This window comes from Notolabrus celidotus, chromosome 4 (genome assembly GCF_009762535.1).
Source record: "Notolabrus celidotus isolate fNotCel1 chromosome 4, fNotCel1.pri, whole genome shotgun sequence".
Lineage (NCBI taxonomy): Eukaryota > Metazoa > Chordata > Actinopteri > Labriformes > Labridae > Notolabrus > Notolabrus celidotus.
The window spans coordinates 9,872,509-9,886,928 of NC_048275.1; the positions used below are offsets into that span (position 1 = coordinate 9,872,509).

The 14,420-nt window shown below is 40.3% G+C and overlaps 2 protein-coding genes across 3 annotated transcripts in view; one reads left to right on the top strand and one right to left on the bottom strand.

The window, feature by feature from the left end:
* Window positions 1–13,953, bottom strand: part of rassf4a (Ras association domain family member 4a) — a 28,169-nt gene extending 14,216 nt beyond the window's left edge. The window contains exons 1-3 of one of the 2 annotated variants that reach the window (XM_034681181.1): window positions 13,808–13,953; window positions 4,465–4,533; window positions 4,248–4,323 (exon numbers count right to left, since the gene is read on the bottom strand). In XM_034681181.1, the coding sequence (XP_034537072.1) occupies window positions 4,248–4,323; window positions 4,465–4,517 (129 nt within the window). In that variant the 5' untranslated portion in view covers window positions 4,518–4,533; window positions 13,808–13,953. Of the gene's footprint in view, window positions 1–4,247; window positions 4,324–4,464; window positions 4,534–4,757; window positions 4,839–13,807 lie in introns of those variants that run through there. The other variant, XM_034681182.1, reaches the window with a different exon arrangement.
* Window positions 6,876–9,023, top strand: LOC117811114 (C-X-C motif chemokine 11-like). Its single transcript, XM_034681189.1, has 4 exons — window positions 6,876–7,002; window positions 7,465–7,594; window positions 7,696–7,779; window positions 8,432–9,023. The coding sequence occupies exons 1-4, from the start codon at window positions 6,936–6,938 to the stop codon at window positions 8,547–8,549; spliced, it is 399 nt and encodes a 132-aa protein (XP_034537080.1). The 5' UTR covers window positions 6,876–6,935; the 3' UTR covers window positions 8,550–9,023.
* Window positions 13,954–14,420: the final 467 nt, after the last annotated feature.

A 14,420-nucleotide genomic window follows, 5' to 3' on the forward strand; every position in this document is an offset into this window, starting at 1 on the left:
CTGTACATTCACCCTTTTTGTCAGCTAATTCAGTCACTTAACTTCACCTCTTGGCATGTGTGTGTTGTTGGTTTCTTTGAGGGATTTTTTAAAGGGAATGTGGGAACATCTTTATGAATTTCTCAATGGTTAATCATAGTTTAAGCCTTTCCTTTAAGTTTCAAATTGCTCCAATTGTTTTGGTGAGTGAATTTCTGTTGTCATTATATTAACACAGCAACTGATACAATCTCAGTTTGCGGGAAACATGCAGATAAACAAACTCATACACCAGCTACTGAATGACTGTTAAGCTTTGATAACTTTCTGTTGACCCACTCCTCTTCATTCCAGCTCTCTCATCTATATATGGCCACATCTGTATCCAGAAAACAAACATGGATGGCGAAGGTCAGACTATGGTATCCTCTCAGACAAATTCAGTTTCCTAACTGGATGTCCTGGCTGTGCTCTGAGTCTTTTCAGATTGTTTCATGCAAATATTTTAAAAAAAAGTGTATGCCCTTTTGTGGAGAGACCATCGTAAAAGTCTGTGCTCCATTGGTAGTGATTGAGGTAGGCTAAATTCTAGTGTCATTTTATTAACATTAGCATTAATTAGTGTGTATCACTGTCTGTGCTCACCATATTTTGCTTATTGGCTCCTTTGGTGTCTTTATGCGTTGATTTATTTGTAGCAGCTAAAGCACTAGAGTTAAGATTGTTGTTTGAGAATCATGGTTATCTAATAAGTAACCAGACACCTGCTCTAATATCTCATTCCTGCGTAAAACATTGATTAACTAGCTGCTTAGCCACCTGGTTGAATTATCTGGCAACCTTTAAAGCATGGTCACTTCAGGCTGCAGAAAACCGAAATGGTGACCACCAAAATGCCAAACTCTGGGGATTATAGACGCAGTGGACAAACCAAAATGTGACCTCATGTGGCCAAGTTAATTATTTAAACAGTTCTTTGATGAGACCACAGTACAGCTGTGTTTGGAAATGCCGGCCATGTCCACAGCTTGTTTTAATCAGAATCAGTCACCATTTGTTTTTAACAAACTCGCATTAGGAGTTTCCAGATGTTGAGCTCAGGCCAGATACCATCCAAGAAATGTTGCTGCTTTGACCCTCATACCCACAAATATCTGATGAGTCAGTCTTTAGCATTCAGGAGTCAAGAAGTTCTTCAGCCAATTCAACCCCATTGTGTGTCACAGTCTGACCTACATACATGGGTACAGTTGTCACTATGCCATAAGTATTCATTTTGTAGGAGGTCTCTTAGCAAACCGTCCACAAAAACAAATGATACAGTAACTTGAAAGTTGATTTGGCAGATGTTTGGAGGCGTTTAATCACGTCACACACATGATGTTGCATACTTTTAAGGGAGTGGTTTATGTACAAGTTTAAATATTCCTGCTCTTTAAGGGAACCTCATCCATGTTGTTTTTTAAAATCAAGGTTATAGTTCATTATTGACTATATAGATGATCGAGACATCTCCACTTCTCTTATAAACAATGAAAGCCAACACACCCCCTTCAACTGGAGCTGACATGTTACACTGGTGTTGTTTTTGGAGCCAGAGTCTGGACAGCAGAGATGAGACTGGTGGAGCCATAGTATTAACATCCCATCCCTTCTGCTAACTAAAACAAACTTTTAATTACAGAGATCCCTCAGGTCGGCACAGTCTACAGCTGTAGATATTCTTGTGACGATTGGAAACAGACAACCAAGGTTAAAAAAAGTTCAGTGACTCTTGTGTTAGTGTCCTTTTGGTTTCTTCTTGCTGTTCTTCCTCTACTCAATTAATCCGAAGCTGCTGGAGCCACATTTGTCAACATTTGTCTAATCAAAGTTTAGGAGCAGACGAATTAAAGCGGGAACATAAACCAGCAGGACGTGGATAAACTATGATGACAGAAACAATGTTTGAGAAAAACCTTTGGCATGTATTTTGATTTGAAGGTTTGACCCACATACCATCTGTTAACACAGGGAGGCCGGATTTATGACCTATAACTCTAACCAAATGTTTTGGCTTCACCTTTGGGGAGCTGCCATGTTGTCCATCTTTTTTATAGTCTATCGCATAATCATGAAATTCAATTTTTTTACCACTGACAAACAGCTAAAGAAAATTAAGTGTTTTAAGTGCTCAGCAAAATGAACCTTGGTTCTATTTCTTTGCATCTAATGCCTTCTCGTGTTCCCCTAAAAACAAAAACTGCGGAGTCAATGGTCTGCCACAAACCTGAATCCCAACTCATAGGTCCCTGTCTGCTCCAGCCACATAACTCCACTGGACCCTCTTGTATTCTCCTACAAAAAAACCCTATTTATCCCACTCTACCTTAGCCTCAGATCACCCCATGTACATTAACCCTTTCCGAACCACCTTGCCAAGCTAAAGAAACTTCCCTGTGTTCTCCACTGTGGCTTGGTTTTGATAGTGAGTAGCTCTTGAATGAACTTTGTGCTGAGTTTGTTTGCAGGCATCTGCTTCCAAGGTCAAAAATGAATCCAAAATCTAAAAAGTGGTTTCTATAGCTTCACAGTTTGCCCCCTGCTCGGCTGTACTTACATCACAGTTATGGTGCAATACGATGCAACTGGACTGAGTGGGAGGAGATAACAGAATGCCTTCAAACGAGACAGTAAAGCAACAAACGCTGAGATTCTCTACTTACCAGTAGATCATTATTCAGTGGAAGAGATGCAGAGATAAGACTACATCAGACAGGCGGTTATTTAAAGCTAGATCTTGATTAGGGATATTTCTGTAGTACAAACCACAACAACATGAAACTGGATGCAACAAAACCTTCGTTGAGCAGTATCTGAATGTATGACTGATTACATTGTTGTGATGTTTTGACACATGATGCAGCATTTTAGTTACACTGCTAAAATGCTTTCAGTGCATTTCTTAAATTTTGCAAAATGGTCAGAACAAAGAAACCAAACAGAAACTATAACACTGTGAGACGGCTATTATCTTCAGTCTATTATCAGCTGGCAACAGATGAGCTTTGTTTGATAAGAGGACTTTTTACTTGAACACATTTTACAATGTGTCTCATCAAACTGACGCTTGGAACAGTCTGAACAAGAACCCAACATAACCTGAGCAGACTGATTACACAAAAATCTCTGAATCCTCTGATCCTGACTTTATGCAGACTTTGTTCCTGCCAGACCCCGGGTAGAAAGTCCCAGTGAGCCAATGTGTAGATTCAGGTAGTAGCCAGGAACATTCGTCGCAATCGAGCAGGCAGGATGATGATCTTATTGATGTTTAGCACAGTTTCTTTGCTTTATATGCTTAAATTCAAATCAAAATAACTTCTCTCATATCTTGAGGTTTACAGGGGGCTACCAGGAATTTGGGGCATGACAAAATCTCACAATGGGCCCGACCACTTCACTACCACAAATGATCTTATGCCTGTCCTGAGAATTGTCCTAATATTTCTCCCCCCGTGTTACACCCTGCAGATTTCAACGCTAGTGAATATGTTGTCAATATTTTGATCCCACTGATTCCTCCTCTACACATGTGTACGTTACATGTGTCTGTATCATGTCTGCGGCCCTGGGGGATTTTCCCAATGTGCAACTATGTAGTGGGTCTGTCTGGTTGGACGAAAGAGAGGGACATACTGTATCATACCCACCCTGCCCTGCACTCACTGACACACACACATACACACACACACACACACACCCTTACCCACATATACTCCCAAAGACAATGTAAAAACCTGCTAGGGAACACAAAGGGGAACTCCAGACCATAAAAGCCATAGAATGATTATCAAACAAATATCCAAACTCCTGCAAAACGGCAGCATGGACACACCACAGGAGCGAAATGCTTACTGTGGAAAAACTTTGCCAAGCGGTGAGTGTATATGAGAAAAACCTGGATTCCTCCCCTCCTCTCATTACAGTTTCATTTTGAGGGGGCTTTTTGTGGTCAGCCATTCTTTTGCCAGACTGGAAAAGATCCAAAGATTTGCAGGTCTGCAGCCACACTCACAGCTTGTTTGGTCACGGTGCTGGTTGAACTGGTTCCAGTTTTGCTGTGTGTGACCCATTTTACATCGCAGCTTGTCCTGCTATCCATCACGCCCACACACATACTATAGAAACAATTAAATATGACTCTCCTTGTTTTTCTCTGATAAGTTCCGTTCGCACGAGCTGCCGTCAGGTGATTGTGTCTGTGTCTGTGTCTGAGCTTTTCTCACCTCGCGAGTCCTCAGTTGGAAGTTTTTTCCTTCATGGTAACAGTTGTAGGTCCTCAGCAGTGACAGGACATCAGACCTGAATGTGAACACACAAGACCACAAAGAAAAGATTAGCGCCTAAAGCTCTGACACAAAACAAACAAAGATGAAATTCAAGACATGCAACCACTACTTTGACTCTACTTTGCTGTGCGGTGAGTGAAACAAAAGAACCTACTTTGGTATGAGCTTCTCCTCGCTGAGCTTCACGTGTGTCTGACGCTCATCCATTCTGAGTCGAGTACAGCTGTAGCATAAGAAAAAATGAGCCATTCATCAATATACTGCATTTAAAATCAACATATGACACAGTGTAACAATGATGTGTGTGTATAAATTTTACAGAATTAATTTGAACTCGAGCAAAAGATGGGAAAGCACATAAAAAAACCCTGAAAATAAAGATTCAGATTTGTGCCGTCATGCTTCATTTGTCATGCTGTGATATCTTTCATTTCATCCATGAAATACCGTTGAATAACTTGCTCCAGAAAATCATAGAGAGACGACAAATGATGAATCACATGCTGTTGTTGACAAGGAGCCAACTGACTGATAGAGGTAACATGTTGCGGCAAAGCACCACGAACTCCACTCAGCTTCTCTTATAAAACACTTTCCATGCACAACAACAACATGTACCATAAAAGATAAAACTTTGAGAGAATAAAACATGCAACCAATAAAAACAATAAAACACAAGAAGTCAATAAAAACTCAGTAAAAAGTAAGAATATTGAAGCTGTGAGGAGCTTTTGATTCATGTTGATTGTTCCACCTTTGAACAGGATGATTTACCTCACTGCTGATTTTGTCCAGTTCATGTGTAAGAAGTGTCTCTGATGATTCTGATGAGAAATCTCATCCTTATTTTTAAACAATCAAATGTTTCACTCGTGCATGTTTGCTTGGAATAAAAGCAAAAAAAAGAGGCTGTGTTGGCATGCTGTTATAAATTTGTCTTCATGATTTGAGGTTCCTGTGAGGAGTTTTTAGTTTGTGAAATCCATATTGGTGTCTTTTTGTGACCTACAAAAGCAAAAAGACCATCAGTGACAAATCATGATTTCTATATATTGTGAATCCAGATTAAGTGGCTCCAATTGAACGACAGAGTCTGTTTTCTTGGTGCTCTCAGGGGAAAAAAAGGTTCAAACTCTATTCTTGAGTGAAGAATTCAAATGTGTTCAGCAATGTGCAGTTTCGGTGGCGCCTTTAGCTGAGCGGTCTTAGCGCGTGCCCCACGTTCAGAGGCTATAGTCCTCGTGACAGTGATTGTAGTTTCAACTCCCTTCCTACACCATTTGCTGCATGTCTTCCCCTTCCACTCTGCTCCCTATATTTCCTGTCTCTCTTCATCTGTCCTCCATTAAAAAGGATTAAAATGCCCCAAAAATATAACATAAAAAAAGCAATGTGCTGTTTTTATGCAGCTGTGTAGATCAAACATCTGTTTTCACCTCCGTTAGCTACCCCGATGGTAGTAGAGCTCAGACTACAGTAACGTTGATAGTTGTGAGGTCAGCATGGACCCACTGCCTGAAACCAGTTCGTCTTACATTTGAGTGTCTTTTAAATCAAACTAGCAGTCCACAAGGTTTATTTATTAATAGTTAACAAACGCCTAGCTATGTATCCAGCATGCTTCACACAGCAAAGCAGCAGCTTGCGCTGGTTTATAGAGCTCATCCGACTTCTTAGATGAAAGAAAAGGTATTAAAGGTGCATCTTATACTCAGAAATCTACAGTACTTATTTTCTAGGCCCTGAACTGCCATGAGTTATAGGTGACAGGTGACTGCAAAAATTCCAAATAAGTGAAACATTTGCATCTTCAAAGAAAGCAGGCTGACATTTTTGCACATGAACGGGACATAATCATTGAAGAGATAAGAGGTACTGCTTTGTCCACAGTGAGCTCTAAAACCAATGTTAGCCATACGTTCCTGTCAGGAGCTTTAAGGCATAAATTATAACAACTTAAAAAGAATCAGCCCTGTTGCTTTTGTTGTTTGCTTTTGAAGGTCGTAAAGAGGCATCAGTATTTCAGCTACACAGCTTAAATCTCCTCCCTGGACTTTTGAACCACCGGGGATAAAAACAATGGCAGGAAACTATGACAAAAAATTCCCAGGTGACAAAATTCCTCCAATTCAAAAGCTGAATTTAAAAATGGGTCTTTAGTGTCATTTTGGATAATCAAAGAGCTGGGAAACACTTTTCTTTCCTTCAGGGATTACTCATGCTACTGTGGTGGTCTCCTTTTAAACAATTAGGCTCATTTTACTGATAAGACACGTGACTCATCCTTCTTTTCTCTTGCACTGTTTCTTAGGAAAAGCAACCAGCCTGCATCCTCAGTACCTTCTGTTTACAGGATGCACAGCAGAAGAAAACGGAAACCTATAAATCACTATGTGTCCTTCTGGGTGTCAGGTCTCTTTCTGACAAACCCTGAGGAATGGAGTCCCTGATCCCTGTATCCTGAAGTAAAGGTCCTCATATTTTAAAGAGAAAGTGTTTTTGTGGGGATTTCCTGGTTTGGAAAACCCGGATCCGACTGGGAGGGAGGAGGGGGAGGAGCACGGAGTATAAAGCAGCACACATGTGGCTGAGGGGCTCAGTGTGAACACTCAGCTCGTATCCACAATGAAGCTTCATCTTCAGCCTGTGTGTCAGCTTACTTTCCTGAGCCTCTGCTGTGTGCTCATTACAGGTAAGAACCGATGGATTACTCTTCACTTAGACATGCTTTCTCTTTTGATTCCATCTACAAATGAGTATTTTTAAATCATAGGGTAAGCTGAGATAACACATAGGACTCAGATACAGCTGATACAAGCGGGCAAAGTTAGAATTACTGTGAGATAAACACAGAGACGCAACAGAGAATGGAAAAAAGAAGCAAAAATAGTAATCGTGGTGTTATTGGATTTAAAAAAATATTAATAATAGATCAAAGTTCTATCAGAAAAGTTATGTTTTTAGGTGTTGAGGTTGAGAATTTCTGTTAGAGGAGAAGTTAGTGAGCTGCTGTTCCAGGTGCAGATTTGTTATTTTCATTTCCCTTATGTGGTCTGAGCATGTGAACCGGCAGTAACTAAATCTCTGCTCGTGTCATACTGTATTGAATCAACCTGTTAATCCTGTTACTCTGCCTTTGTGTGTGTGTGTGCAGTGAGAGAGTCAGACGGCACGTTCGTCCCGGGAAGATGTCAGTGTCCAGAAACACAGAACGGTGTCAGAGGGCAGCTTAAAGAACTCAGTGTGTTCCGAAAGAGCGCCAGCTGTGATAAAATCACTGTGATGTGAGTACCTGAGATCTGCTAACACACTTTAGAAACATTCACAGTTTCACACATGTTTGGATGAACGTGTGTTAACGAGCTGGATTGCACGTGTTTTTCAGAGTGACACTGAAGGGCAACAATGAGAGGAGGTGTCTGAATCCAGACGCAGCGCTGGGTAAACAGCTGATCCGCTGCTGGAACAGGTGAGAGCTGATCAGTTAAACTGTGAGAGATCTATTAGACATGATAATTGAGAGCATTTAAAGTAACTGTGTGCTCAAAAACTTTGCTTCTGTAAGAGTTTTGTGAGTTTTAGAGACATATTTTCAAACCCAGGGCAGCAAGTGATCTTTAAATCCAGGTTTCAAAAGAAAAAAACAAAGTTAATACAAAGTCTTCTTTCATGAAATCTAGCAGAATATTGAAGCAGAGTGTCCTTGTTGGTTTAAGGGGGATCTCATATTTCCTGTAAAACAGTGCCAACAGTATCCTGTTTGTTGCCAAGCCAGTTCTTGCCCTAACAAAACACCCATGTGAGCAGCTTCTTGATCTTCCCTCCACATGCCATGCCAACTCTTGAAACACAATAACAGTGTGAGATTGTGCTTCAACATGGCAACAACCAAGTTACTTTTCATTGGATTGCAAATTAAATGCTTGCATGCTAGTCGGCCTTATTTTATGAGACAGAGTGCAGGATGTGAAAACCATTTGAGTCATTTCTAACATGCAATCCAAATCTGTAACCATTCTTAAATCTTAAAACAGAACTAATCTCAATCCACAAGCCTTTCTCTTGAAACTCACAGCTCTATCTCCAGGCTAAAAGTCTTTCCCCTTGCCTGTGTTTTCTAGGGCTCACAAGTTGGGTCGTGATGTAAAGCTATGCCTAAAGAGGAGGAGGGGAACAAGAGGTCAACGCCAGCGGAGTGCACGAAGGAGCCGAGTTCAGGGCAGTAGAGCCTCTGTCTAACTGTCAGCAGTCTTCTCCTGAAACCTGATCCAAAGCTACTGTGAGGAGAAAAGTGTGCTCATGCTCCAAGTTGCTGCTGTTTGGAGTCTAGGCCATCTGAGGCCGATGAAAACAAAAAAAAAACAGCACGCCACCACTTTCCTCCTATAACTGTCACTCTGCTTCGACATCAGGCTCCCCCTGAACTCTTCTCTGGGCTGTAAATCAAACTCCCCCTCTGTGCAGGGAGCAGGGAGGGTCTGTCTTTTATGTGTGAATGACTGATGTGATGGTAAATGCTAAGCCCTGGAGGCTAGTCATAAATGCGGACAATTATAGCTTTAAAACACTGTTATATGGTCAATGTATTGTTGATGTGTAGTTCTGTGTCTGCAGCAGGAAAGGCTTACAGAAGACAACATGTTTGTTATTTATTTTTATACACATAAAGGAACTTTAAGATGTTTTTTAAATAAATATGACAGAAAAACAGTCTGACTGTGTGTGTGCCATTTCTTGTAAAACTCCTGACTATCTTTAGAAGTGAAAGATGTGAAGCGTGATTACTTCCTTGGCGGGATATAAGAGGTCACTTCACCCACAACCTCAGCTTTAGTTAATAAACTACAGGATGTGAGTCAGCGGCCAGCACAGAGCAAACAAGTCTCACTGAAAACATCTGTACAAAGATGTCACAGCTAAAAACAGGGCAAATCGTCTCATCTGACATAAAAATGCAAGGAGTAATACCTCTCTCTGTGGAAGAAATCAACAAAGACATGATATCTACAAGATAATCAGCTGGATGGGATTTGGAAAACACAAAACCATAAACGAAGCGTATCAAAGTCTATGGTTTAATGCTTTTATGGACTTTCGTTGTTGCTCAATGAGCGTGAATCGTCCAGGTGATCGGGGCGTGGACACCTGAAAGCGAGTGTTTATGATGGCAACACTTCGGCGCTGAGATTTCTTCTAAAACATGTGACAGAAGGGAAAGGAAAAAAAAAAAGAAAGGAGAGAAAACACACGCACGCGCACACACATACACACAAACAGCTCAACTTTTGCTGGGCATCCCTATCAATATGGGTAATGGAAACTTAACACCACTGCTTGTGCTAACCTGTTATGTTCTCTTTCACCAAAAAGCCCTCTGGCACACATGTGGACTCTTGCAACACTGATATTTAATCCCTTTATCTCTTCATGTTTGACTGCATTGTGTGGTAAAATGGAAAGTGAAAGTAAACTTCACAACAAGGGCCCCTTTATCACAGGGGATAAAGGTCTTTTGGGGACTTACCATATTTGGTCTGTTATCAGTCAATATAATGTCAATCAAGTCAATTATTAAACTTGTGTTATTATGGAGGTAGGTTAACAGCAGTAGAAACGTCGCCCACAGACAGGTCAGTCAAAGTAGCTCCTTAAAGTACAATAAAACTGGCAGCACTTTGATTTCTGTGCAGACATTGTAACTTTTTACGGCCTTTATGTGAAAGCTGCAGTTATTCTACAGATTGAGAGGTTTCAAACCAAATCAATGTAGACTTTAAATACCTCTCTAATGAAAAGAGTAATGTTATCTCAACCAAATGCAGCATTTAATGATGCTGAATAAACTTAATACTCAAAAACAAAGTTTCCCAAACATATAAAGATTCTATTTGGCTGTTTAAAACATTTACCTAGGCTCAGTGACGTGACCCACTGGTTTCGAAAGAAGCATCATGAAACCCAACGATTGTGATTGCCATGTTGGAAATGCAAACCTCACCTATCTTTAGGTCAATGAGACAAAGGCAAAGATGTGAAGCTGAGGCGGGCTTTTGACCTCCTACGACACAGCTATAACAGGCCCACCTGTCAAACATCTCAGTCACACCCTTAACTATGCAAATCTGTGCATAACTCTCAGCCTTTACATGATAAAACATGATGAGTAATAATTAATGCACAGTTTTTGTTTTCCAGATTGTCAACATGTTAATTTATGCAGTAAAAATGGACGTTTTAACATGAGTACTAACAGGGATTACTTGGCTCTTAAAGCAAGCCACATGTGGACAATCAAGGAACTGCAGTTTTTGTCACTTCCACATTGTCTTCATTTTGCCGCTTACTTTTAGTATCAATACCTTTATGGTCCTGTGAGAAGTTTATAGCTGGTTGGGAATCAAACTGAATAGATGAATAATGATGCTTCTTTATGAGTTACAAAAGTAAACCAGAGCATCAGGGACAAGGCTGAACATTTCTATATGGTTATTTTTTTTTTATGCCTAAAATTGCTGCAATGAGGTTGATGTCAGACAAGACAATTTACAGCATACTGCAGAAACTGCTTTTGAGTGACATTGAGTGATACATTTAGCTGTTCAAAGAAAGGAGGATGAGATTATGGTCATAATAACGACATAAGTTCACAACAAGATCCACAAAGGGATAAAACACATTGATTTTTCCATAGGCAGCATCAAAATCATTACAAACTGACATCTCCCCACAGAAACTCTGATTAAGTTTTCATCATAACAAATAGAGGTGCACCAATCGACCGGCTGGTGACTGGAATAAGAAGATTTCAGCCTGATCAGTATTGATCACTGGCCAGTCAGTTCTCTCAAATATAGCTGATCCTGTGTCAACCTCAGCTTTAAACACACAAGCAGCACGTTTCATGCCATACATAGAGAGACACAAACACTAATGTGACAGCTACACACATAATAAGCTAACATGTCTGCAGCGATGACAGGCAGTGAGATGACCATCAGCAGCAAGGTATAAAAACATTGACCTACTGGAGGCTGTTTCCTGGAACAATCATTTTGTCCGGTCATAAAGCTATAAAGCACAGATCTACAGAAACACTCGGAACCTGCAGAGGACTTGTTTATATGAAACAGCTGACAGTCACTCTAGTCGAGTCCAGACTGAAGTGTCCGTCTTGCATTTCATTGACAGGATTCATCATCAAATGATCAGGTTTTGATTGGTGTTCACAAAAACATCAAACAATTTCTGTAAAAAAAAATTCTTTAAAGACAGAAAAATCCAAATCAGACAAAATCAGAATCAACAAGTCAGACCATGAGACAAAGAAATTGCATTCAGTGCATGTCTGACTACAATTGACTTCTTCTCAGTGAAAATGGTATTGTCAGTCACCAGCTAATTCACAATGTTCACCTTATCTATAAAAGCTGTAGGTTTAATAACCGTGTCTGTCGTAACCACACAATAATCTCACTGATCGGTAGAAGTGAAGTCATGATAAGATGTTCAAATCGCGTATATGCATGAGTAAATAATTAATCATAAAGTCTGCCACAGTGCTTATTTTATGCATCATATGATCGTGTGATGACTTTGATCAGAGGTTATAGGTTGTTTTTATTGTTCCTGTGATAAAAGTGGCAGCATGATTTTAGATATGTACTTAAAGTGTTAAAGTGAACTTTTTTTGTGGCGATAAAAATACAAAAAAAGTTTTTTTAAAGCTACAAAAAGAGTCAGCAGTGTGTAATATGACTTTAAAGGGATCAGATATTCCCAGAAAACGTTCCTAACTACCTGACTTTCCTTGAACGGACAGACAGCAGCTTAACTCTCTCCCATTATCCACAATTAAGTCGTTTGTGCTATGCTGCCATCTGCTGTCTGAATCATACTCTACAGGACATTAATCTGCTCTGTAAAGTCAAACAGCTCTGCTCTATCTGTCTCTGTGATAACAAACTCTGCTTGCTCAGTTTCAAAAGATTAAGATCTCTGACACCCCCTGCTGGAAAACAGCAGGAGAGAGGATGGATTTATTCATCCAGTATTTCCTCCAAAGTGCTGATTGCTGAGTGTTGGCGGGGGCTCTCTCTCTCTAATTTCAGAGATTAGCTGCAGTAAATCTTTTGGCCCCTCAATAAAGAAAAGAGGGCAACCAGTGATTTAATGTGCCTTTACACTCTCTTCAACTCTGATACAGAAACGTCCATAACATAGCTGACTTGGTACATCAAACACTTTGATAGTTTTTTGTTCCTCAAATGAGTTAAATCTTCCCCAAGAAAGGTTTAGTGCACAGAAAGTGATTCTTGTGGATTTCCTGCAGCTGAAACAGAAGTTACTTAAGGAAAAATGCTTGCATGAGCAGAGATGGTCACCACAAAAACCAGGAAACAGACAAGAGACAGACCACACAGCATCTGACTGGGAAGTGAGCTCAGAGAGAGGATCTGCACATTCACTAAAAACAAAACATGCAGATTTTTAGTCTCTTGGATTTTGTCTGTTAGATTTCTGCTGCACATTTGCTCCCTTTGTATTCACAAATATAGTTAGCTAGACTTGTTCTTTATCAACATGTAATTACCTACATTATTATGTTAATTCATAAGGTAATGGCTTCATTTAATAGCCATCCTCTTTTTCTTCAAAGACCTCTGCCCTCGTCTACTTCATCCAAGGAAACTGCTGACAATGTGGGTCCATAATGGGATGGTCAGTCTTCCTCTTATACATATTCATACAATAATGGAAGCATAAATATTCCATTACTTAAAGATTCTCAGTCTGTCACCATTATTATGAATTATTCAGCCCTGCACATGGCTGCACAGGAGATGGACCAAAGGCTTAAAGGAGATAGGGGTCATTCTATTGTGAGGTGTAGGTTCATTTACATAATATGTCTCTTCTCTTCCTTTTCCCCTTCTTGTGACTAAACTGCGCAGTTCTTCTGGCTGTAAGGACAAAGAAGCTTCATTGCAGGTCTGCTAATTGGTTTGATCATCGCGAGATTCGTATCCAATTATCACAGTACTCTGGCAGCTGCGCCCAAAGACGAACCATTCCCATGCGTAAAAATGTGCAGGAGAGCTCCGAATGACGCACAGGATGCCAATTTTAGCACAGCCATTGTTTAAATGAAGAGGAAAACACTATCTGAAGAGGATATTTAACATCAAATCCTTTACTGCAGATTTAGATCCTTCTATTGCAGCTATCCTGTCATGAATGTGTGTTTTCAGGAGTGTATCAGCTAAAAGTGACGAAAGATAAAGTTTACAAAGCAGTCTCCACTGGATCAATGTTCCTTCATTCAAAACACTCAGCTTACACCGTTAGAACCCGGCATCCAACTTCACAACATCTATTGTCACTGAGGCATTGTGTTGGTTTCAGTTCTTGACCGCATGACCACCTCGCTCAAAGTTCATCGCCTCCCTATCCTTAATAAAAAACATCCTCCAGGAAAATTAGATCCGTTTAAGTCTTACCATATCAGAGCGCGTCCTCCGTCTCCTTCCGTGTATCCAGCAGCGATGTTCCCCTCTTATCTCTCAGTCTTCATGCCTCCCCGGCCGTGCGGTATTCAGAGCTGGAGGATAAAACTGACAGCAGGAGGATCCAGTCATAGGCAGAGATGGTGCGTCTTAGCCAATCAGCGTTGAGAGTGGGTGGGGCGAGCAGAGTCAGGGTCATATACCTCTCTCCTCCTGATCAAGGTACCTTTGAGTGCTGATCCTCCTCTGTCTCATCACTCACAGGTAAAACCTTTAAATGCTGCTGTCAGCTGAATGAAGGGGGACAGAGATTAGCTCAGAAGACAATGGATTAACTTAGTTTCACTGAATTTGTTAATCTGATATTTCATTCTGAAAAAAATGTGCTCATTGATGAATTTAATAAAATAATGCAAAATGCTTATTTCCATCTTAGAGATATTTCCATCCTTTTTTATTGTCTGAAAATGTGATAGACATAAAAGTGATGGATGATACAAAACACACATTCTCCTGTGGCTATGAGTCCAAAACAGAGAGGATAAGACAATATAATCAGAGACAATCAGAGAAAACAATCAAACAAACAAACAAACAAAGGGGCAAG

Coding starts and splice junctions, on each gene's coding strand:
- LOC117811114 (XM_034681189.1), top strand. CDS start 6,936: ATGAAGCTTCATCTTCAGCCTGTGTGTCAGCTTACTTTCCTGAGCCTC. Junction 7,003..7,464: donor CTGCTGTGTGCTCATTACAG/GTAAGAACCGAT, acceptor GTGTGTGTGCAG/TGAGAGAGTCAGACGGCACG. Junction 7,595..7,695: donor TGTGATAAAATCACTGTGAT/GTGAGTACCTGA, acceptor CGTGTTTTTCAG/AGTGACACTGAAGGGCAACA.